At 35.3% G+C, this 20,211-nt stretch overlaps 1 protein-coding gene across 3 annotated transcripts; it reads right to left on the bottom strand.

Annotated features, from left to right (window-relative positions):
* Window positions 1-1,066: 1,066 nt before the first annotated feature.
* lactbl1b (lactamase, beta-like 1b) lies at window positions 1,067-10,781 on the bottom strand. Of its 3 annotated transcripts, none has more exons than XM_052568683.1 (7): window positions 10,713-10,781; window positions 8,084-8,234; window positions 6,816-6,922; window positions 5,906-6,063; window positions 3,825-4,072; window positions 2,574-2,679; window positions 1,067-2,358 (listed from the first exon to the last, which is right to left on the bottom strand). In XM_052568683.1, the coding sequence occupies exons 1-7, from the start codon at window positions 10,773-10,775 to the stop codon at window positions 1,380-1,382; spliced, it is 1,812 nt and encodes a 603-aa protein (XP_052424643.1). In that variant the 5' UTR covers window positions 10,776-10,781; the 3' UTR covers window positions 1,067-1,379. The 3 variants fall into 3 exon arrangements, with proteins under 3 accessions (XP_052424643.1, XP_052424644.1, XP_052424645.1); XM_052568684.1 differs by having other exon boundaries at window positions 6,816-6,919; XM_052568685.1 differs by lacking the exon at window positions 10,713-10,781 and adding an exon at window positions 8,910-9,134.
* Window positions 10,782-20,211: the final 9,430 nt, after the last annotated feature.

The following is a 20,211-nucleotide window of genomic DNA, read 5'->3' as shown; positions in this document are numbered from 1 at the left end:
TGTCTGCAGAGTTAAATGTTGCAATTATGAAGTTTTATTGTTGGTTTAAAAATGTTTGTGCCAAAAGTGCTTCACTAGAATTCATCATCATGAGAATTCGAATATTTCTTGTAACTGTAGATTGTAACTACTAAATATATTGGAGAACTGTGGCTTTACTTTTCAAATAGTGCTCATTATTTGTTTCTTTCCCATGTTAGTGACCTTGCTTGTTGACAGTTTAATCTAGCAGCTGTGACAAAAATGTGAGATGAATGGGTCGCTGTCTCAGGGGGAGATTTTGATATCTGGAATTTATAGATCATGAGAGTGAGCAAAAAAACACTGAGTTTAACACCAAGTTCATATAAAATACAAAAGTCATTTGCAAATATAGATACATGCATAAACCAATTAAGTATTTAAAGGGTTTTGAATATGTTTTCAGTTTTAGCAGGTAAGTCTTTCCAAATCCCTTGTTTTAGCCCATAGAAATAGGTTCCCATTGCAGATACCTACATGTGGGGTTTATTTTGGTATGTTTGGTATAATTTTATAAATAAATTGTATGAATACTACCATACAAACTAGACCTAAGCAAATAATTGGGAGACAAATCTAATTTGCATGATCATAAATAATTAAATTGTTATTCTTAAAAATAAATAATTAAATAATAATAATAAACCCACAGGAGATTGAAAACGCAATTACAAATCTCTAAAAGCTAGAGAATGTGTAATTACCTTATTTATGTACATGTTGAAAATGTACAATCAAAATTACTGTCATTCTCAAATCTTTTTCAGAAAAGTCCGACACAGTTTCATTGAACTTTTAAATAATCATCACATTAAGATTCCTACAGGACTTGAAACATGACTTATTTCGCATTAAATACTTTGAAAGCACTGGAAACTGGATTTATTTCTGCATTTTCAGTTGCAGTATCATAGAAGATAAACATATGACATTGATTTAGTGAGACCAATAAACTCAGTGAGATAAACTCCATGAGAGCTCATTATTCAAATAATGTTATTTTGCTTGGGAAAAACAAAAACAAAAACACATGGATCATTCATAATAAGGAAATACTGTAGCTTTAATAATTTATGTATGACGCTAACTGTACAAATAGGTATTTATAAACAATAGCAAGTTTATATATATATGTAAGTAAGGATATGAAAATATAAGGACATATATATACACACAGACAAACAAGGATTTGAAACGCACATGCAAAAATAGGTTGAATGCTGAAATTTCACAGGGTAAACAAGCTATTACAGGAAAAACAATGACAGTGGTAACCATCCACTGTTATGATTTGATTCAGTCGCTTGTGTAAGAACCCCCAGTGTCTCAGAGCACAGTCTTCAGTAACCATTTCATCCTCAGTTAGAGAATGTGGGTCTGCGGGATATTCTAATCACATTATATGTGTTGAGCCCTGGAGCATCGAATCCAGGAGATACGCCTTTCTTGTCAAAGACATAAAAGTTAAACAGCTGCCCATCTTGAGCTTCGAGGGACACGGATGCAGTGTTGACACGCAGCACACAAGGATACTCTTTCTCAAACACAACTCTAAAGACTCGGTCCACTAGGTAATTCAATTTTATGGTCCGGTACCGCTCAGGGATGAGATCTTCAATTTGAGGTCCAAACTGCTGCATGATCAAGACACCATCTGGCCCTGCTTTAATCTCATAAAACGTGATGTTGCCGTAAGTGTAAAAGCCGACGTAGGGTGCAGGACTCGGGGGAGGAATAAGAAACCGCCTGGCCTCCCTGAAGGCTCTCTCCATGGCGGGAATGATATATGAGTAGGCCTTTGAAACCATATCCTGGTTCTGTGGCCGTGTGCCTGCCATTAGCACCACCAATCCTAGCTTAAGCCGAGGCACCAGAGAGAATGTAGCGGAGTAGCCATCTAGATCACCATCCTTGCGAAGCACTTCATATCCCATCTGTTCGTTCACTTCCCATGGTGTTCCGGTGCGGTTGGCGAAGTAGTCTTTGTCGCAGCGGAACAGAGGGGTTAGCATAATTTTTAAAGTGTCAGGCTCCAATAGCTTGCGGTGATAGGCTCCCAGTAACATCATTGATAATTTAGCCATGTCAGCAGCTGTTGAATACATCTGGCCCGAGGGGCGGTACCAACCCAAATCATAGAGAGGTGCTGTTTGGCCACTGGCGTACACACCTACAGCCATTTGACTTTGGATACCAGGGTTGATGTCAAACCCGGTGTCCTCCATTCCCAGCCTGCCCAGAATGTTATCCGTGATCCATCGCTGATAATTGATACCCACAACTCTCTCAGATAGGACATGGGCGAGCAAAGAGAACGCCAAATTGCTGTAGTGACATCTAACAGGGAAAATTGAAGAGAACAATATGTTAAATCTTCAACCTCAAAGGCGTGTTATTAGGAGACAACTGAAAAGTTATCATTGTCGTCATGGTACATAACCTTTCCAAAGAGAAACAGCAATTCAGATGACACAAAATGAGTTCATTTAAAGTAGCTGATAGGAAGAAATATAGTTACATTAATTAGCTAAATTAAGGTGGCGGAGACTTACTTGGTCCCTGGATCAGCAACGAGGACATCATCTTGCAGGAGGTTGATTGCAGCCTTGGTCTTCCCTTTCCACAGTAAGTTAGTTCCACGGAGTCTTCTGGGTAGACCTTAAAAAAATACAATACAAATACAATATGGTGAATAATACATAATTGTGACTCTTTCAAAAGCAATTTGCTTCAAGCGGCTTAGGAAAAATAATGTTCTCTTAATTAAAGGGGTCCAAAAACTATATACTATGAACAAAATGTTCGGAACACCAAACTTTCTTCAAAGAAGAGCTTGTATTAAAACTAAGGACAAAATAGTTTGTCCTGTCCATTCACAACAATAATCTGATTAAGTAATAATACAAAAGTCAGAATAAATCATTTAACTTTCTACATTTGGAACATGGCCTGCCAAGTTACAGTAAGAAAATGTGGATGAGGTAGGATAAATATAGTGCGGGCTCTGCAAAGAGGTTATTATTGAAGGATTTTAGAGTTACAACCTATATTGGACAAAAAAATGGCAGCAGTTTGTGAGTAACTGTACATTTACACTCGTGTTTTAAGACAGAGTAACAAAAACTCTTCTTAGTTCTAAAGCTATGTGTTCTCTAAGGTATGCATACAGTGTGTGACCAAAATTTCATCATCAGCATAGTAAAGCATGTACTGCATGTGCACAACCAGATTTTCCGAACCAGACATACTTTGTATGATCAGTTTGGATGTAAGCTTTACATTTTTCTGCGTAAATTAAGTTTGTCCAATGCTTTGCATTTTGAAAAAAAAAAAAAAGAATTGATGAGATGAGATGGAACAACAACAAACTACTGAAGAAAGCAACAGCAATAGACTTTAACGCTGATGAGAGCTTTGACTGTTTAGTTTCTGCACCGAAAGGATTAACATTTCTATTAACCTTTGATTTGAACTAGCTGGTATAGCAGCCAATATCAGTAATCACACACCTCAGTTGAAGGCGTATTACACCGGTCACTACAGGTACATTACTTTCATTACTGTGAAATTGCAATAGATGTGTTTTTTGTTTTTAATTCTGAGCTCTCAAGTATGTTCCACTAAATTGTCCATGTTCGCTTCAAGCAATTGTGGTCATACAGCTGGCTCACCGCTGAGTTCAAAGAAACATTCATTTTGACATACTGCTATGGTTATTACATGCTGTGTTGTAATTCCAACATTCGTTGATTGTGCAATCATGGAATTGCTTCTTGACACAAGACTGGAAGCTGGAAACTTACCAGAAAGCTGGCTGGCCATTCTTCTTAATGTTACAGAGGACGATCGGATCTGAACCTCACCGCTGTCAAGGAAGATCAGCCCATCAGTGACGTATTTCAGCTCAGAATCTCTGCTTTTGCCCAAGGGGTTTTTAATGGTGAAGTTGTCCACATACTTCTCCAGTGGGTCATCCAGAGAGCCCACTTTGCCATCTTCCCACAGTCGATACAGCATCAGGGTGGGAAAGATCTTGGATACACTGGCAATTCTACAGAAGGGCAACCATAGAGAAGATTCATGCATATATATATATATATATATATATATATATATATATATATATATATATATATATACATATATATATATATATATATATATATATATATATTCTAATGTGCTCAAAATAAGATTTTTATTATTTATGAAAATAATCTGGCTATGATCAAATGAAAACGGCTTTCACACTGGTGCTGTGAGATCTGCAATGAAAATTAATTATTAATCATTAAAATGCAATCGTATTGCTAGACATCGGTTCAAGTATAATGCTACTTTAAGTATGGAAGGAAAAAAATCTCTGAACAGTATTTCCAGCCAACACACAAGTAAAGGAATGGTAAATCTGTTGCAACACTGGAGTTTTTATTTTTTGTGTATTTCAATAAAACTCTCATATTTCCAAATGATTTATGTTCATGAAAAGGCTTTTAACAATTCCTTACTTGTTCAGTTGTTTGCATTGTGTGACATTGATTGACTAGCCAACCCATGCATCAGAATTTGACACTGAGACTGGCCTGGAGTGGTTTATGAATTCAATCTTAGCCTTTTTAACTATGATGATATCTCCTAACAGTGTACCCTCATAAATCCTATAGACTTCTCAGCCATGTGAGTCAAAACACCTCGCTACTCAAAGATGGATTATATTTGTGAACACCCTTGATTCATGTGTCATAAAACCATTCCACAATGCGTAACAATGGTTTGAGCCATGCATAGCTGGGTTGTGTACAAGACAAGTTGATCTTTACAGCTATAGAACTAGAGAAAATCAGCTCAGTAGCATTAACCGGACTCAGAAAAGATTACTTCTCAGAAGGCTGAGAAAGTGGCTGATAAAAAAACACCAGCTTCAACATCTGTATTCAAGACCATACCTCATAAGCTGCCATCCCTCAGGACCTTCAGGAATAATTCTTTGGCCTTTAAACACAGCACAGCAATACAATCCATTGAGAGGTTTTATAAACTAAAAGGGAAATGTGTGTGTGATGTAAATGCAAATTATGCAATATTTGTACAAACCCTTTCCCTTCTTAAATATAAAATCTATAAATTAGATTTTGTGGATGCCAATTCCTTTTGAATATATAAAGCACAAAACAACACGTTATTAATTGATTGATGTTATTGATAGTCATGTAAATTCTTCTTCTTCTTCTTCCCCCGAAAAAAATAACACATCCAAAAGACAAAACAAAAAAACAATAACAACATTGAGTCCATGGCTTTAAATAGAGAGAACAGTCTTTTGTCCACTTTGAAAATGCAACTACGTTAAGCTGTGATGTATGAAATGGCTCCACTCTATAATGTAAAATGAGCAAATTAGGAGTGGATTTGGACTGATTAAATCAGTCTTGACAGATAATTGCGCTCTAACTGTGGAGCTGTGTGCTTCTTTACTCAAAAAGAGCAGCATAGCACTTAGGTGAGGATGCTTGAATGATTACAGCTATATGGGTCCAAATCAAAGACCACTGAGAGGGTGGGGGGAAGGGGGGAAAGGCACACAGACACCTAATTGACAATTATGATAACGTTCAATCTCATTGCCAGACTTTATTATATGAGGGTTATTTGTGTGCTATAGAGAGGCAAGTTTATCATTTCTCCAATCATGAGCAAAGTGTTTTGAACGTAACTTTCAATTCAAACAAAGAGGTTTGCAACACCAACATTTCAGCACATTGTTTTCTGCACTGCACGTGTTGGTTTAGTTTTCAATTCACTTGCACCTGAAACAACTTGAAGATTAATTTAAAATACATACATAGATTTTTATTAACATAACACATAACTGTACATGTCTTACCTGTAAATGGTGTATTCATTTGGTGGTGCAGAGTTAGGATCGCTTCCATTTTTCTTGCCGAAGTTCCCTGTCCACAGTACCGTGTCATTGTAAGTAACAATAGCTGACAATGAGGGCAGACTGACGGGGTTGATGTTATTGCGCAGAAGTGCATCAACCTAGATAAATTACAAGACAATATTACATTAGTTAATATGGCAACAACATTTACATAGAATGTATTTATAGTCAAATGTGATTTGCATTTGAACGTCTATACTTCCAGTACAAAGAAGTGTAAGTAAACCAGACATGAAATATTACATTGGCAATCAAAAAAATTGCTGTTTAGCATGCCGACACATTTTAGTGTAATAATAAAGTCCTTCAATACTGAGAGTGTTTTATATTTAAAGTACTTAGTCTATGAGCAAACACTCTTGTGATACCAAATGAATTATATTTTCTAATCATGTTTTTGTCTAAATATTGCGTAAAACTACTCAAGGATAATTGTGTGGCTCTCTCGTATTCATAATTCATACACTGATTATTTATCACATCTAACATTGTAATTTTATTTCATGCAACACATTTTTAAAGTGCTGTCAGGAATGCCTCCAGCAGCAGTAAATTATTTTTACCGCTGCTTTCAAGAGCAATGAAGGCATTTTATGCTGTAAATGGTCACAGGTAAAGAAGGAGGAAAAGTATTTATAAGCTGGTGCACTTGCAGCCAAGGGTTTTGCTCTAATGGCATCGAATGTGCAAGAGAACAATTAGAAATCATGATGTAGACTTGAGTTTTTGAAAAAAAGGAGGAAGCAAATTATTGGATTCAACAAAATCATTGCACAAAAAGCACATAAATACTGGATAAATCTGATTTTTGGATAGTGAAGAGATTCATTTTCAATCTCTACATGCTTACCTTCTCAAGTGCCTCCTTCAAAGAGGGGATGGGGTGTTCAAGAGGTGAGGGCTCTGGGAAGCGAGGGCACATTCTCACAGATTTGGATCTTTCCCCAGTACTTTCTTCTTAAGAATGGGCCCACAGCCACACGCATATATATATATCAAAGAGAGTGAACGACCAAAGATTAAACAAAGGAGTGTTTAGAGATTTCTGCATTGACATTGATATTTACTGAAAATGGCTGGTAATGATAACCAGAAATGTTTAATGTTGTCCAGACTGATAATCAGTCAACCCCCAACATATACATGTACAAATAATAAGCCCCACTTTAATTTTCATAACAAAATGAACATCAATAGAGGCAAATGTTAGCTTGAATACATTTTGTTATTGTTCTGGTTAAATACATGCATTTCAAAGGTTTAAAAGTTTATATATAATAGCATGCTGCAATTATCCATCTTGCAGGCCAGTTCTGTTGAGGATGAGGCACACTTGAGAACTGAATGAGAATGAGAACTGCCTTACTATAGACTGTGTTTGCGCTTGAACAGAATGACAATGACCAGTGTTACTTTATTATTTATACACTCTTATAGTTTTCATGAATATTTTAATTTTCAGTTTATTTTAATTTTAGTTTAATTTTCTTTGGCAATTATGTTTATTATTATTATTTAAATATTATTTAGGTTTAGTTTGTTTTTATTTCAGTTTTAGCTTTAACTTACCAATTATTAATTTAAACTTTCAGATTTAAGACTCAAATTTCCATTTAGCTTACTTTTTTTTTTTTTTTACAAAAATGTTTTAATAGTTTTAGGAATGACAATAACTATACACGCTGGACTAGTGATTAACCGCATTTACATAATGCCTGGTTAAACTCGATCGTGGTTTAGTGAATTCACTTCATTACATAAAGGCCTGCGGTCTATAGATTAAGCAGCACAAAACTACTTTTGTATTATGTAGCTCCACTGCATGTTCACCTAGAAAAGAAGTCAGTCTTCCATCTTTAGCATTCTAAGTCAATCCCCAACCCAGATAATAGGATCTACTCATCACATATCGTGTAACCTCTCAGACATGCATGTCTGACACCAAAACAGTCAGATGTTTGTTACAGTTATAAATATTTAGTAGGAAGTATTAAATGTGAAATTTCTATAAAATATCTTCTTTAAAAGTTTAAAAGTTTGACTTAAGGCTTTGACAAGGAATGAGTCATGGAGCTGTTAAAAGTGCATTAACACATGACCTGTGGACAACTCACTCACCTAGCACTAACTTGGGCAGCTGGTACTGCCAAATGAAGCAAGAAGTCATGATGATGGACAGTAGTAAGAAAAACACCAGGCCCAGTTGGGTCCATTTCACCTTCATCTTGCTGGTTTTGGTTAACCCGTCTATGGCAAGTGCTGGCGTTGGCTATCAAAAAACATAACAACAACAATAGATTGATGGTAGGAAAACTTTTTTGGGAGGGTATTTTAGTACACTATATATACACACTACTACCATTCAAAAGTTTGGGGTTGGTAAGATTGTGTACATTTTTTTGAAAGATGTCGCTCACCAAGGCTGCATTTATTTAATAAAAAATACTGTACAAACAATAACATTGTGAAATATTATTACTATTTCAATATTATTATTTCTATTTTATATATATGCAGATATATATATATATATATATATATATATATATATATATATATATATATATATATATATATATATATATATATATATATATATATATGATGCAAAGCTGAATTTTCAGCAGCCATTATTCCAGTCTTCAGTTTCTCATGCTTGAGATTATTTTAAGGATTCTTTGATGAATAGAAAGTTCAAAAGAGCAACATATATTCGAACCATACGCAAAAACAAGAATAAATGAGAAAATGAAGCATATTGTTTCTCTGGGACTACTCCATTCTTTATGCTGTGAGTCACTCAAAATATAATTAATGACTGCAAGAAAAAAGCCAAAAAAAAACTGATAGAGCAAGTCAAGGAGAACAGATTGATGTAAAACCTGCTGTAGTTGCTGACTGAATCTCTTTACAACAAGAATATATTATATTTAAGGACACTCACCAGATAATTTGTAAGATTGTGCATTCATATGGCTGTGTTTCAACTAGCTGTCCCAATCCAAAGTGTGCAGATTCCATATGGAATTCCTCCTCTTATAAAGTGGAAAATCCAATTTCATGGTAGTCACACCCTAGGAACCACTGGGTAGACACAGAACTGACTCTTGCCATCACCACACTGACTGTGGCATAATCCTGCCTGCTAGATTCCCTTCGACAATTCAATTTCCTCTCCCACCACAGCGCCTGACCTGACATCATAATCCCAAGATTTACCCCTCTAAACCCCATCAGACCAGGGCAGTTCTTTAGCTTAATCTCTGCAAATCGATTCACTTGGCTGCTGTTTCACGCTTTTAGCGCATGTGCATAATTCCCTGCTTCAAACTACCAGACCTCAAACATAGAGAGAATCAAACTTTCATGAGAATTTTTGTGTGTCTCAGGACATGGCAGACTACATCTTGCAAGAGAATTTCAAATGAATGTCAACAAGGGGGCATAACTGAGGGAACTACAGGAAAGTTTACATAAGGGACACAAAGATATATGGAATATTGTACATTTTTGAATTTGGGTCACATATTGTGTACATTTAACATTAATTGCTCAGTCATCTTTTGGCAGATAGTCTCCAACACAAATCTTATCAGGCCATTTGCAGGTGCTAAATCTTCACTACTGCACTCCACTCATCAAAGAGACCCTGACATGTGACTCTTATAACAGGCTGTGATTGGACCAACTGACCTGGAGGTACATTGGGATTAACAGAAGCAGGAGGGTTTGGCAGCAGGATGAAAGAAACCACCATCACTTATAAATACCCAACTGCAAGATTACTGGAGTGTGAATTTAGCAATGGCATCCTCTTTAGTATTCCTATAATAAATATCTCTTAAACGGACAGTTCACCCCCCCAAAAAAAATTCTGCAATTAATTACTCAAACTAATGTCGTTCCAAATCTGTAAAACCTTTGTTCATCTTCGGAACACAAATTAAGATATTTTGGAAAAAATCTGAGACCTTTCTGACCCTGCATAGACAGCAATGCAACTGAAATGTTCCCAGGCCCAGAAAGATAGTAAAGAAATCGTAAAAATAGTCCATGTGACATCAGTGCTTAAATCATCATTTTATGAAGCTATGAGAATACTTTTATGTATCCAGAGAAAGCAAAAATAACATCTTTATTCAACAATCTTTCTCCTCCAAATCACATATTCTGAAAAAAATTAATCAGAAAACAGGAAAACAAAAAATAAATGAATAAATAAACAGCACCTTTAAATTTTATAAAGTAAAAAGATGTTGGTCCCATGGGGTTTACCATGCAAATCACTTAGTGTAAATCACTTGATAATTCAGTTAAAGCTAAAAAAATAAAAATAAAAATAACTCACTGTTATGGAATAATGTAAAGCATGGAAATACATTTTCTAAGAAATAATGTGAGAGATTGTGCAACTTAATCCTACTTGTGTAACCTGCACAGAATCACAGCTATTGGGTTTGAGTAAATCAAAAGGGATTGCTAATGGGATAGCAGTGAAACAGTGAAACTGTGAGCCTCACATGCATACTCACTTGAAAATATAAGCACAGATGGTCATGAACTAAACAACGGTGCATCAAAGGATTAGTACACTGCTTTTGACTCAACAAGAGAAGCCATAATCTAATTGTTTAGACTTCACTGTTTACTTGTAATAGAAGGATTTGTGTTTGATTTGGCCATGCAAAGTTTCTCTGCAGAGTACAGTTTGTTTGGGCTATGAAGCTGAAGTGTGCATGGAAATTACCTGTGGCTGGACTCCATCAACGGATGTCTCCCTCAAGACCACCTTGCTCCCCGTCTCTCCCATGTTTTCTCTGCCAAAGTGGAAAATACAAGACAATTCACTAGTTCTGTTAAATAACATGGAAACAGAGGCAAAATCTCTTTTTTTAAGAATAGGCAAATGAGTTTACAATAATTACCCATTAATTTATAATAAAAATAAATAGATAAATAATAAAACAAAAATAACAGTTAAACCGTACAATGTCTTCCATACAATGACTTGAAATAACTTTTAAATTATTTTATTTTCTGAATTAAAATTCAGATTTTGGGGTCAAAATCTGTTCATTCCAAGATTATATTTGGAAAACATTTTTTTCCAACAAATATGCAGAAATATGCAGGCATAAAATAAAATTAAAGAAAAAAAAAATGCCACTCCCAAAAAAAAAACAGTGGAAACACTTTACTTGAAGCCTTTATATACAGTGCATTATAAAGGGTGTTTAAAGGGTATAATGCATTAAAATTATTCAAAATGTGTGTTGTAATACATTATATGTCATCATTAAGAGTTCAAACTGAATTTAAAATGCATAGTGTAACACAGTGTAAGTGAACCTCCCACCCTCCCTGCAAATCGCCGTCCAAAGACTCTCCTCCTGAATGCATGAATGCAATCAGATCAGACGACCAGAAACAACATTACTACATACATCATATGCAATTTACCGGTGAGAAACTTTATAGTACTGTAAGTAATAGTACTACAATAGAGTGGTGGAACTATGATGTCACTTTGTAGGCAAAACCCGGAAGGGAGTTAGCATTTTAACACTTCTGGTTCCATCGTCCCAGAGCCAATGGGTTTTTGGAACGAGAGTTTGGTTAAATCCCCTAAAATAAGGTCTGTGGTTCACACAAGTTCATGATACTTTCACTTTTTATTCTACGACATAAAACACACCACTTACACCCCACTCGTGATTTTAAGTTTTACGTTAAATGAGACTACAGCTCCTGTTGAGGGACATTAAATTCCATTACGCCGAACAGTTTGTCAATTTACAGTATTTTCTTACTGTAGTATAATTTATCCCAGTGCTCAATGTGCCGTCCGAGTGATGTCTTTTTCATGTAATTTGTGGATGTCCAAATTCGGTCCAAATGAAAGTAAAAAAAAAAAAATTACCCAGTTCAAATATCAAATGTTGAACGTCAAGATGACGTCCAAGTTGGGTCATGGTTGGATGTCTAAATAGTGGACCTAGTTTGGATGTCGAATAGATGTTTAGAAATGGTCATGGACCGACGGACCTAATATAGACATGATCTGCATGTTTATTCGACATCCAGTGTTTAAACACAAGTCTTCGTTTGGTAGATAATCATTTTATTGCTTACTGATACTGAGGCTCTGGGTTGTACCATAATTATACTCATATTACGCTTATTCCATGTAAACATTTACCGGCTCAGTCTAAGTGAAGTAGTAAATCCTTTTCACTGAACATGTTAAAAATAAGTCATAGTTCCCCCACTCTACACGAAAGCATGGTACTGATTTATGTATTTTTGCACTAAAGGAAATTTTAGATAGATATAATAAACAAAATTCCACAATGTTCTTGTGCTTCATTGATGCCCTCTAAAGCATTTGACCGTGTTAATCATCAAAAATTGTTTTTAAAATTGATTAAAAGTGGGGTCCCTGGTTTTTTTATTAGAATCTTGGTCTATTGGTATTCTCATCAGACAATGAGAGTTAAATGGGGGAGTGTAACAACGGCTCCCTTTAAAGTGACCAATGGGGTTCAACACGGTGGAATTCTCTCTCCTTTTCTTTTTAATGTGTAAATGAATCATTTGTCTATGATTTTAAATGCTTGTGGTACAGGTTGTAGGGTTGGTGACTCACTAATTAATCACCTTATGTACGCTGATGACTTGGTCATTTTTAGCCCAAGTGGTGCTGGTATACAACAGCTTTTGAGACTAAGCACACAGTATGGTGTAGATTTTGATATTACATATCTTGGCCATATTATTGCAAATGACCTGTCTGATGACAAGGATATTTATAGGCAGCGTCGTAAGCTGTATGTGCAAGCGAACATGTTGTGTCGTAAGTTTAGTATGTGCTCTGTCCCTGTGAAGATTTCACTCTTTAGAACATACTGTACACCGTTGTATACTGCCTATCTTTGGTGCCGTTATAAGCAAGATAGCATTAGAAAGTTTACAGTGGCTTATAATGACAGCATGAGGCTGCTGCTAAGAGTTCCAAGAGACTCCAGTGCAAGCCATATGTTTGTTAGTGCTGGGGTACCTACCTGTGCTGCAGTCTTGTGTAACTTAATGTTTAGATTTATGGGTAAGGTGTCTGAGTCAAAAAATGATCTAATTGCTGTGTTGGCTAACCCCAGACGAAGTTCTGTAAGATTTTCGTCCAGACTGTGGAACCGTTGGTGTACATGTCTGTATGTTAGACACTGAACACTGTGGAGGGTCTATTTTTACTTCTTGTATATATATTATTTGTTTTTTGTTTTGTTTTTTCTTCTATGTATGTGTTTTTGTATTGTACTATGGATCCCTCTGGGTCTGGAAATAAAGTTTATTATTATACTAGGAAGGAAGATCAGGTTGTTGATGTTTGCCTGCCATTCTCGCTCTGTCTGGACAGCGTACGTGAATCGGAGGTATGCAAATACATATGTTGACAGGCAGGTAGGAAAGTCAATAAAAACACATGGAACAAGTGTTTTGATTGGACGAACATTTCTTGTTCCTACGACTTCCATAGAATATATAAATACATTTAGATCACTTAATTTCATGCTTTCTATCTGGAAGTAAAGAGACTTTCAACCAGCCTAACAAAAAATGTTTCGAAAGACAATCACCTATTGCACCTTTAGCTGTGGTTAGAATTATTAATGAGATTGTACAATGTGTTTTAAGGTGCATTACAAGGTATAATTAATGCATTTAAACTACTTTTATAATGCATTATATAAAAGCTTTAAGTAAAGTGTTACCAATTTTTTTTTTAATAACAATTAAATTGTTGACTCTGTTAATCTGTTATCAGTTTAGAAAACCCACATTTACATTCAGCACTTTACTATACTGTAAATAAAACAATTGTTCCTCACACCAGACCAAGTTTTATTCAGCTGAAGGCTTGTTATTTTTTCACCATTCTTTCAATTATCTGCAGCTGCCACCTGTGAATAAATTCTTCTCTTTTGGGTCTTTTACTGCACCTCTGTTATCTCAGCATTAGAAAGAATTTCAGTACATCTTGTATGTGACTTTTTAAACCCAGGCAGTCACACAGTACTATAAGCGCTCTTCGGGAATGGCACAATACTCTTAAGCCCCATTCACACCAAGAACGATAACTATAAAGAAAACTATAAAGATAATGATATTAGCATCCACACCAGCGAAAGATGTCATCTGTAAATGCACGCTCCTCTTCTGTTTTAAGTTCTCGAGCTCATTAAAGCAGGATGGATTCTGATTGGCTGTAAACATATTTCATCGTTCATCAGCTGAAAAAAAATCGCTCTGAAAGTGATTCCAACAATATAATTTATCTGTGCTTTTATAGTTATAGTTTTATGTGGACTCTGCTATTCTTTAATATTGAAAATATTTTTTAGAACTATATCTTTATCGTTTTCTTTATAGTTATCATCCTTGGTCTGAACAGGGCATTTACAGGTTCTGACCGTCTACTCAGTCTGTTGAGCTCAGGGAACATTAGCACATATCTGATGAGCCTTCACATCCTGTGAGTTATATGTGAATGTGAGCTAAAGCTCAGAAAATGTGTCACAAGTCCTGAGGGCTCAACATGCCCACCAAAGACCCGATCTTTTCTCACATTCATTTAAATGCAGAGTGAAATCTGAACAAAATATGTTGTGCAGATTAATCATTTTCCTGTTGGTTATTAGGGTAGGGTAGCGTTTGGTCTAGCGAATTAAAAGTAGCTGATTTTTTCAGTGAAGCACTGCTGTTCACAAGCTGAATCATGCAACTAAACATGCACTGAAGTATTACTCTACATTTAACGGTAACGTTTCTGTTTTTCAAAAGAACACAGGATGAGCTTAATCAGTATATTTTCAATTGAAATTCACCCTTTCCCAAATTAAACCCAATGCCGATGGCATGAGAATTACACAATTTCATGAATGAATACTGCATATTAAATGAAGTTCCTTATAGTCCCTATAAGAGTCCTAATTATTTTGCTGTAAATCTCACAAAATGCTTTGCCACTGATGGATGGAAATTTGTATTCAATGATAACGATGAATTCAATATGACATGAAGCTCAACAAAGGGCTTTAATACTATAATATGGTCACAACAGGAGGGGGCATTAAGACTGCACTGGGTAATGGGAATGCATTATACCGTTTTAGTTAAACTACTGTAAATAAAAATTTGAAATGTTAGAGCTGAAATGAAATAGGTTTTATTTATATTTCCAGTTAACATTTATTTTAAAACTTTTATTATGGTTTAAGTTTTAGTTAACTATGATAACCCTGGGGTCAACAAAGTAGTATACTACTATGATTTAAAACATTAAGGATGGAATAGTGCCTTTTGTTCCACTTATTAATTATAAAATATGATATATTACTACTATTACCTTCCTTGCTATAGTCCAAGTCAAATTATGCATTTGTATGCAAGTCTCTTTGCAGAGTTGAGTTTTGGTGATGATGTGATTTCCATTTACTGTTGTTTCTTTCCAGACAGATAAAGCAGATGATCCAAACCTCAGTTTGACTGATCATTTGACCACAAGGAAAAGTCTGTGCAGGTGATATATGATTACACACTTGCCTTTTCACATCATGTTTTTATGAACAGCCATCATTTTAATGCTGGTCCTGCAGGCTGACGCAAAATATTGGATGAACTCATTCACAGAGCAACCAGATTAATATATACAGCAGTGGCTCATATAAGAGGCCATCTGCAAGCTTCTCAGTCCAGACAAACTCCCTAATGGCCCACAAACGGAATTTGACAATCCTGGGATTCACATACATAAACTATATAATAATTTTATAAGCCAAAAAAAAAAAAAAAAAAAACCCTAGAACCAGCTTTACAGAAAAGATGAAATTATGTAAAATAGTAAATGCAAAAACGCAGTTTTTTAATGACAATTACAATATTTTAATGCAAAATTCAAGCAGTCCTGAACCCTGGGTATTAGTGAGATTATGTGATCTGTTGTTTAATACAGGCTTCAATAATGTCGGTCCTATTTTCTATCAGTATCATGTTTTGTCTTGTTACATAAAAATTTTAAACTGAGAAACAGTTAAAATGTATGCAAAAATATCTTAGAACGGTTAGAACAAATAAAAACTACATATAGTACACATTAAAATAACCATGATGTGCCCTTATTATATAAAGAAAATCATTTCAGTCACACTCAACATCAACATAAATTTCCGTCATGTTTTCTACTTTGGAAAGGAACTGCTATAGACAATGGCAGCATTAGCATAATTATTTATTGCACGACTGACATCTGCACATTTTCTTCTGTTGTAACCGCTTAAACCAAATTGCAATAAACACATCTATTTTCATATGAACTTACCTTTACTTGAGGTTTAGGAACTCTTTTCTTCTTTGATGATGAAGGAGTATTCACACGCAGCGCTCTCTCGTGTTCAGCTAGCTTACTGTGAAGTCACGACAGATGTTGGTATCATGGCCATGGATAAATCCAGCTTGCATCAGACCCAAGATTCTGGATTATCTGCCATCTGCAACATCTGCCAACAGTGGAGAATGGGCAGCGCAATGATTGAGCTGTAGTGTTAGACAGCAGACAATATGACTGTATGGCCTGGCATGCAATGCTGCTTTTATTTGGTCACTAAGGCCCCAATTAAAAGTGTAGCCTTTAAATGCATTGCATCAGAGGATAAAACCAAAATGTGAGGTACAATGACACTATAATACAATATTAACCTTTTTTTATCAGGTATAGTTCATTCACTTGACTTTGCTTTTCATAAAATAGATTTTCAGTTGCAATATAAGTGGATTTAATAATTGTTAGACAGAGTTGTTGGATAACTGGGTGGATTTAAAAAGAAATACAATTTACACATAATACTGTAGACTAAAAAAACTATTCTGTCATGATTTACTCACCATAAACCATCGTACACCTTTGCAGAAAATATATATATATATATTTGTGCAGTATGTGATAAAGGCAAGCAAAAGACTAAAATGTGGGAAAAATACTTATTTGCTAAAATATTCTTATTTACAACTATTATATATTCCACCTGTGAATCTAACTTAGGACCAGAGAAAATGAAAAGGAACTGGCACTTTAAACTATTCAGCAGTGATTGTTTCAGAACCCTATGGGTGGCAATTACTGAGACAAAACAAGATCCAGTCAAGTGTATGTGCAGAAGTCCAGCTGAAGTTTCGATGAATTTACCTGTTTGCGGTCCAAGTGAGTCATGCTGATTACAGCCCACAAAGGCTATACACTGACATCTGGAGATGAACTAATATTACTCAGACCCAAGAGTGCAATACGACTGTAACGAATGAAGCTGAAAGCAAGTGACTGCGAAAAACACCAATTCATTCTGAAATCACTTTTCCATTTTACTGCCTTTGGTAGGAGTGCAGTTATAAATCTTTAACAATTTAAAATAAGCTTTCTGTTTCTAGAAATATGAAACCCTGTAATTATATAAAAACAAACAACTTAAAAGTCAAGCAAATGGAAAAATAAGATCAAAATGTGTGAGTATTGTGAGGGTTTTATATGCAAAATATATTTATATAGACCAATAATGTTGTCTTCCACTGACTGTCCAATGGTGTTCTTCTCAGTTTGTGTTGCTGTGCATGACATGAATGCTTTAGTAAGAACATAGTAAAGACATAATTACTTCCGAGAAATTGTGTAGGTACATTCAAGCCTGCTATGATGAGATTGTTTTTTATATATTTCACCTCTTTCGTTCAAAACATTTCCAGAGCCAAGAAGCCAATCTCTTCAACAAGCTGTTATAGACAGGAGATCACCTACAATTTCCACATTGTGGAACAAATTGTGAAAATTGATGTGTCATTATTAACTATGTGCTATATCCACAGGGTGTCACACAGTTCTCCCTTATCCCACTTGTCATGACTGTTCAATTCAATCATGATTTTTATCCCCAAGTCACATGGATGGTTTTACGCATTCCCATGATTGTCCTCATTGACTTAATCGTCTAGCCAGGGATGCACTGCAAAAAAAAAAAAAAAAAAGAGAGAGTCCTGGTGATTGATTTGATTGCCTGCTGTTTGCTCTGGGGGTTATTTTCCTCTCCTGGCTCATTTTTACAGGTGGATGGAGATGAAAACGGAGCATATAATGAATTCTGCATGTTTGTGTAGTGTGATAACGGCCATCAATCCTTACAACAATGGTCGACTGGGCTCTTCATTCCAAATGGTTGATAAAAATAGAATCTATGATGTGTAAAAATATAATTCGAAGCCAGCTATTAACAAAGATAGAAGATGGACACATTCATGTGTGGTTGTTGTGGCGTAAGTTCGTATTTTTGCATGCCTATTCATGAGAGAAGTACGTTTCAAAGCAAATAATGAAGTTTCCACTTTTGCATATAATTGGAAGATGTAATTAAAATGCAGGCACGAGTTCATAGCCTTCTAAATTTGTGAAAACTCAAAAGATTGGTGAAAAGCCTTTATACTGCAGCATAAAGTAAAAGAACATAATTGTTACCGACTGCAATTAAAGAGGAAACTGGAGGGCTTAGAGTTGGTATGAATGAAAAAGAAAAGGAAATGAAATGAATAAAAGCTCCTTCATACTGTAAATGAGAACAACAATGCAATATTCAAACCTCCTGTGGAAATTAAAGGTAAAAAGGAATCAAATGAAGTATGGTTTGGATGTGCTTTGAAACTTACTGAGGTATATGAAACACATGTATGATTTTCTACAAAGCTGCTTTGAAATGACATGGATTGTGAAATGTGCTACACAAATTGACTTTTCATAGCTTGCTCTGTTTTTTCTTTCTTTCTTTTTTTTTTTAAAAGATGGCCAGCATACTGTCATTGAGTTCAGAGACTGTTTCTGAAACAGGCATCAAAAATCTTTGCCAGGAGGTATTTACTTACTTATTCACTTGTTGATTTGATTTGTCATAAATGTCAGACAATTCTGCATATTGCAGATGAAATAAACTATATTTGAACTTCTGTCCAGTTGAGCAGGTGCAGTGTTTCAAGATGGCAACCCTTGAAGTACCTGGATCATGGCCTACTTACGACAATGTGCGTTATATGATACTCAAGAGCTTTGTTTCAGGTACTCCCCACGTGAAAATATGTATTTATTTAATTTAAATGTTTTGATGGAGACAAATTGTAGTTACAAAGTATGTATTCAGGCCGGTTCTGTGTTTGCTTTGCGTGCCTGAGTACCATTTCAAAAACTTGGTGGGGTAGCATTATTTTACAGTGGTTGCTCAGAATTGACTTACTTTATGAATCATGGGTGTTTGGTTGAATTCAAATGCATTAGTTTTGGCAAATTCATGATGATTCTCTTTGACTATACATTAAATTTGATTAGTTTTAAATAAAATACATTTAAAGAATATTTTAATGCTTTTTCAATAATGTGCCTGCCAAGAAAATTATTAGAGATTGTGTATTGCACCAAAAGAAATTTCAAGGGAACATTAAATGTATGTACAGTAGTTGAAGCCACCATTGCAGGATCTGCAAAATGTTAATGATAAAAAAAAAAAAAAAAAAAAAAATCTTTATTTAATGCATATATTTTAAAATAAGCTATTTCACATAAGTATGTTTACAGACCGATCACAAGGAAAAATAAAATATTCTGGTCTCATAAAAATACATACCTATGTGCACTTTTTGTGCAACACTGTTTTTACTCAACTTACTGCACGTTACGCCGCAGTTTCAAAGAAAAATGTCCACTGAGTGGCGCTGAAACACTGGTTCAATTTGTGAACGCTGGCATATTTTTCTTTTTATATCCGGGGACTGTCGCTAAAAGTTCTAATAAAGTGCTCTATTATGTTGGAAAGATGCCCTACACCAAACCCAACCCTAAACCATAGTGTTAACAAATGCAAAACTGATATAAAATGCATTTGTTGATGCAACTGTATCATTTGAACTTCCTTTTATGCTGATTTGGACTGCTTTGAACAGAAATTTCTTGTTAGATGAAGGACCATCACCTTCATTTCAACCTTGCCAAGAACTGCTTGTAGTTCTATCAAACCCATCGTTTCATTACAATTTCACCTTCCAGTTAGGCACATCAACCATAACTCTAGCAAGAAATCTTGGGGTTATTATTGATGAACAGCTGACTTTCTCAGACCACATTGCTAAAACTGCCCAGTCCTGAAGATTTGATTTATTCAACATCT

This window comes from Carassius gibelio, chromosome B11 (assembly GCF_023724105.1).
Source record: "Carassius gibelio isolate Cgi1373 ecotype wild population from Czech Republic chromosome B11, carGib1.2-hapl.c, whole genome shotgun sequence".
NCBI lineage: Eukaryota > Metazoa > Chordata > Actinopteri > Cypriniformes > Cyprinidae > Carassius > Carassius gibelio.
Note: the sequence above shows the minus strand (reverse complement) of the source record. Positions and strands in the feature narration are given on the sequence as shown.

Bases quoted from the DNA above. Each gene is read 5' to 3' on its own strand.
- lactbl1b (XM_052568683.1), bottom strand. From the start codon at position 10,775: ATGGGAGAGACGGGGAGCAAGGTGGTCTTGAGGGAGACATCCGTTGAT. The intron at 8,235-10,712 runs GTAATTTCCATG...GTTTTTTGATAG, and splicing joins TTGATGGAGTCCAGCCACAG to CCAACGCCAGCACTTGCCAT. The intron at 6,064-6,815 runs GTAAGCATGTAG...TAATTTATCTAG, and splicing joins TGAAGGAGGCACTTGAGAAG to GTTGATGCACTTCTGCGCAA.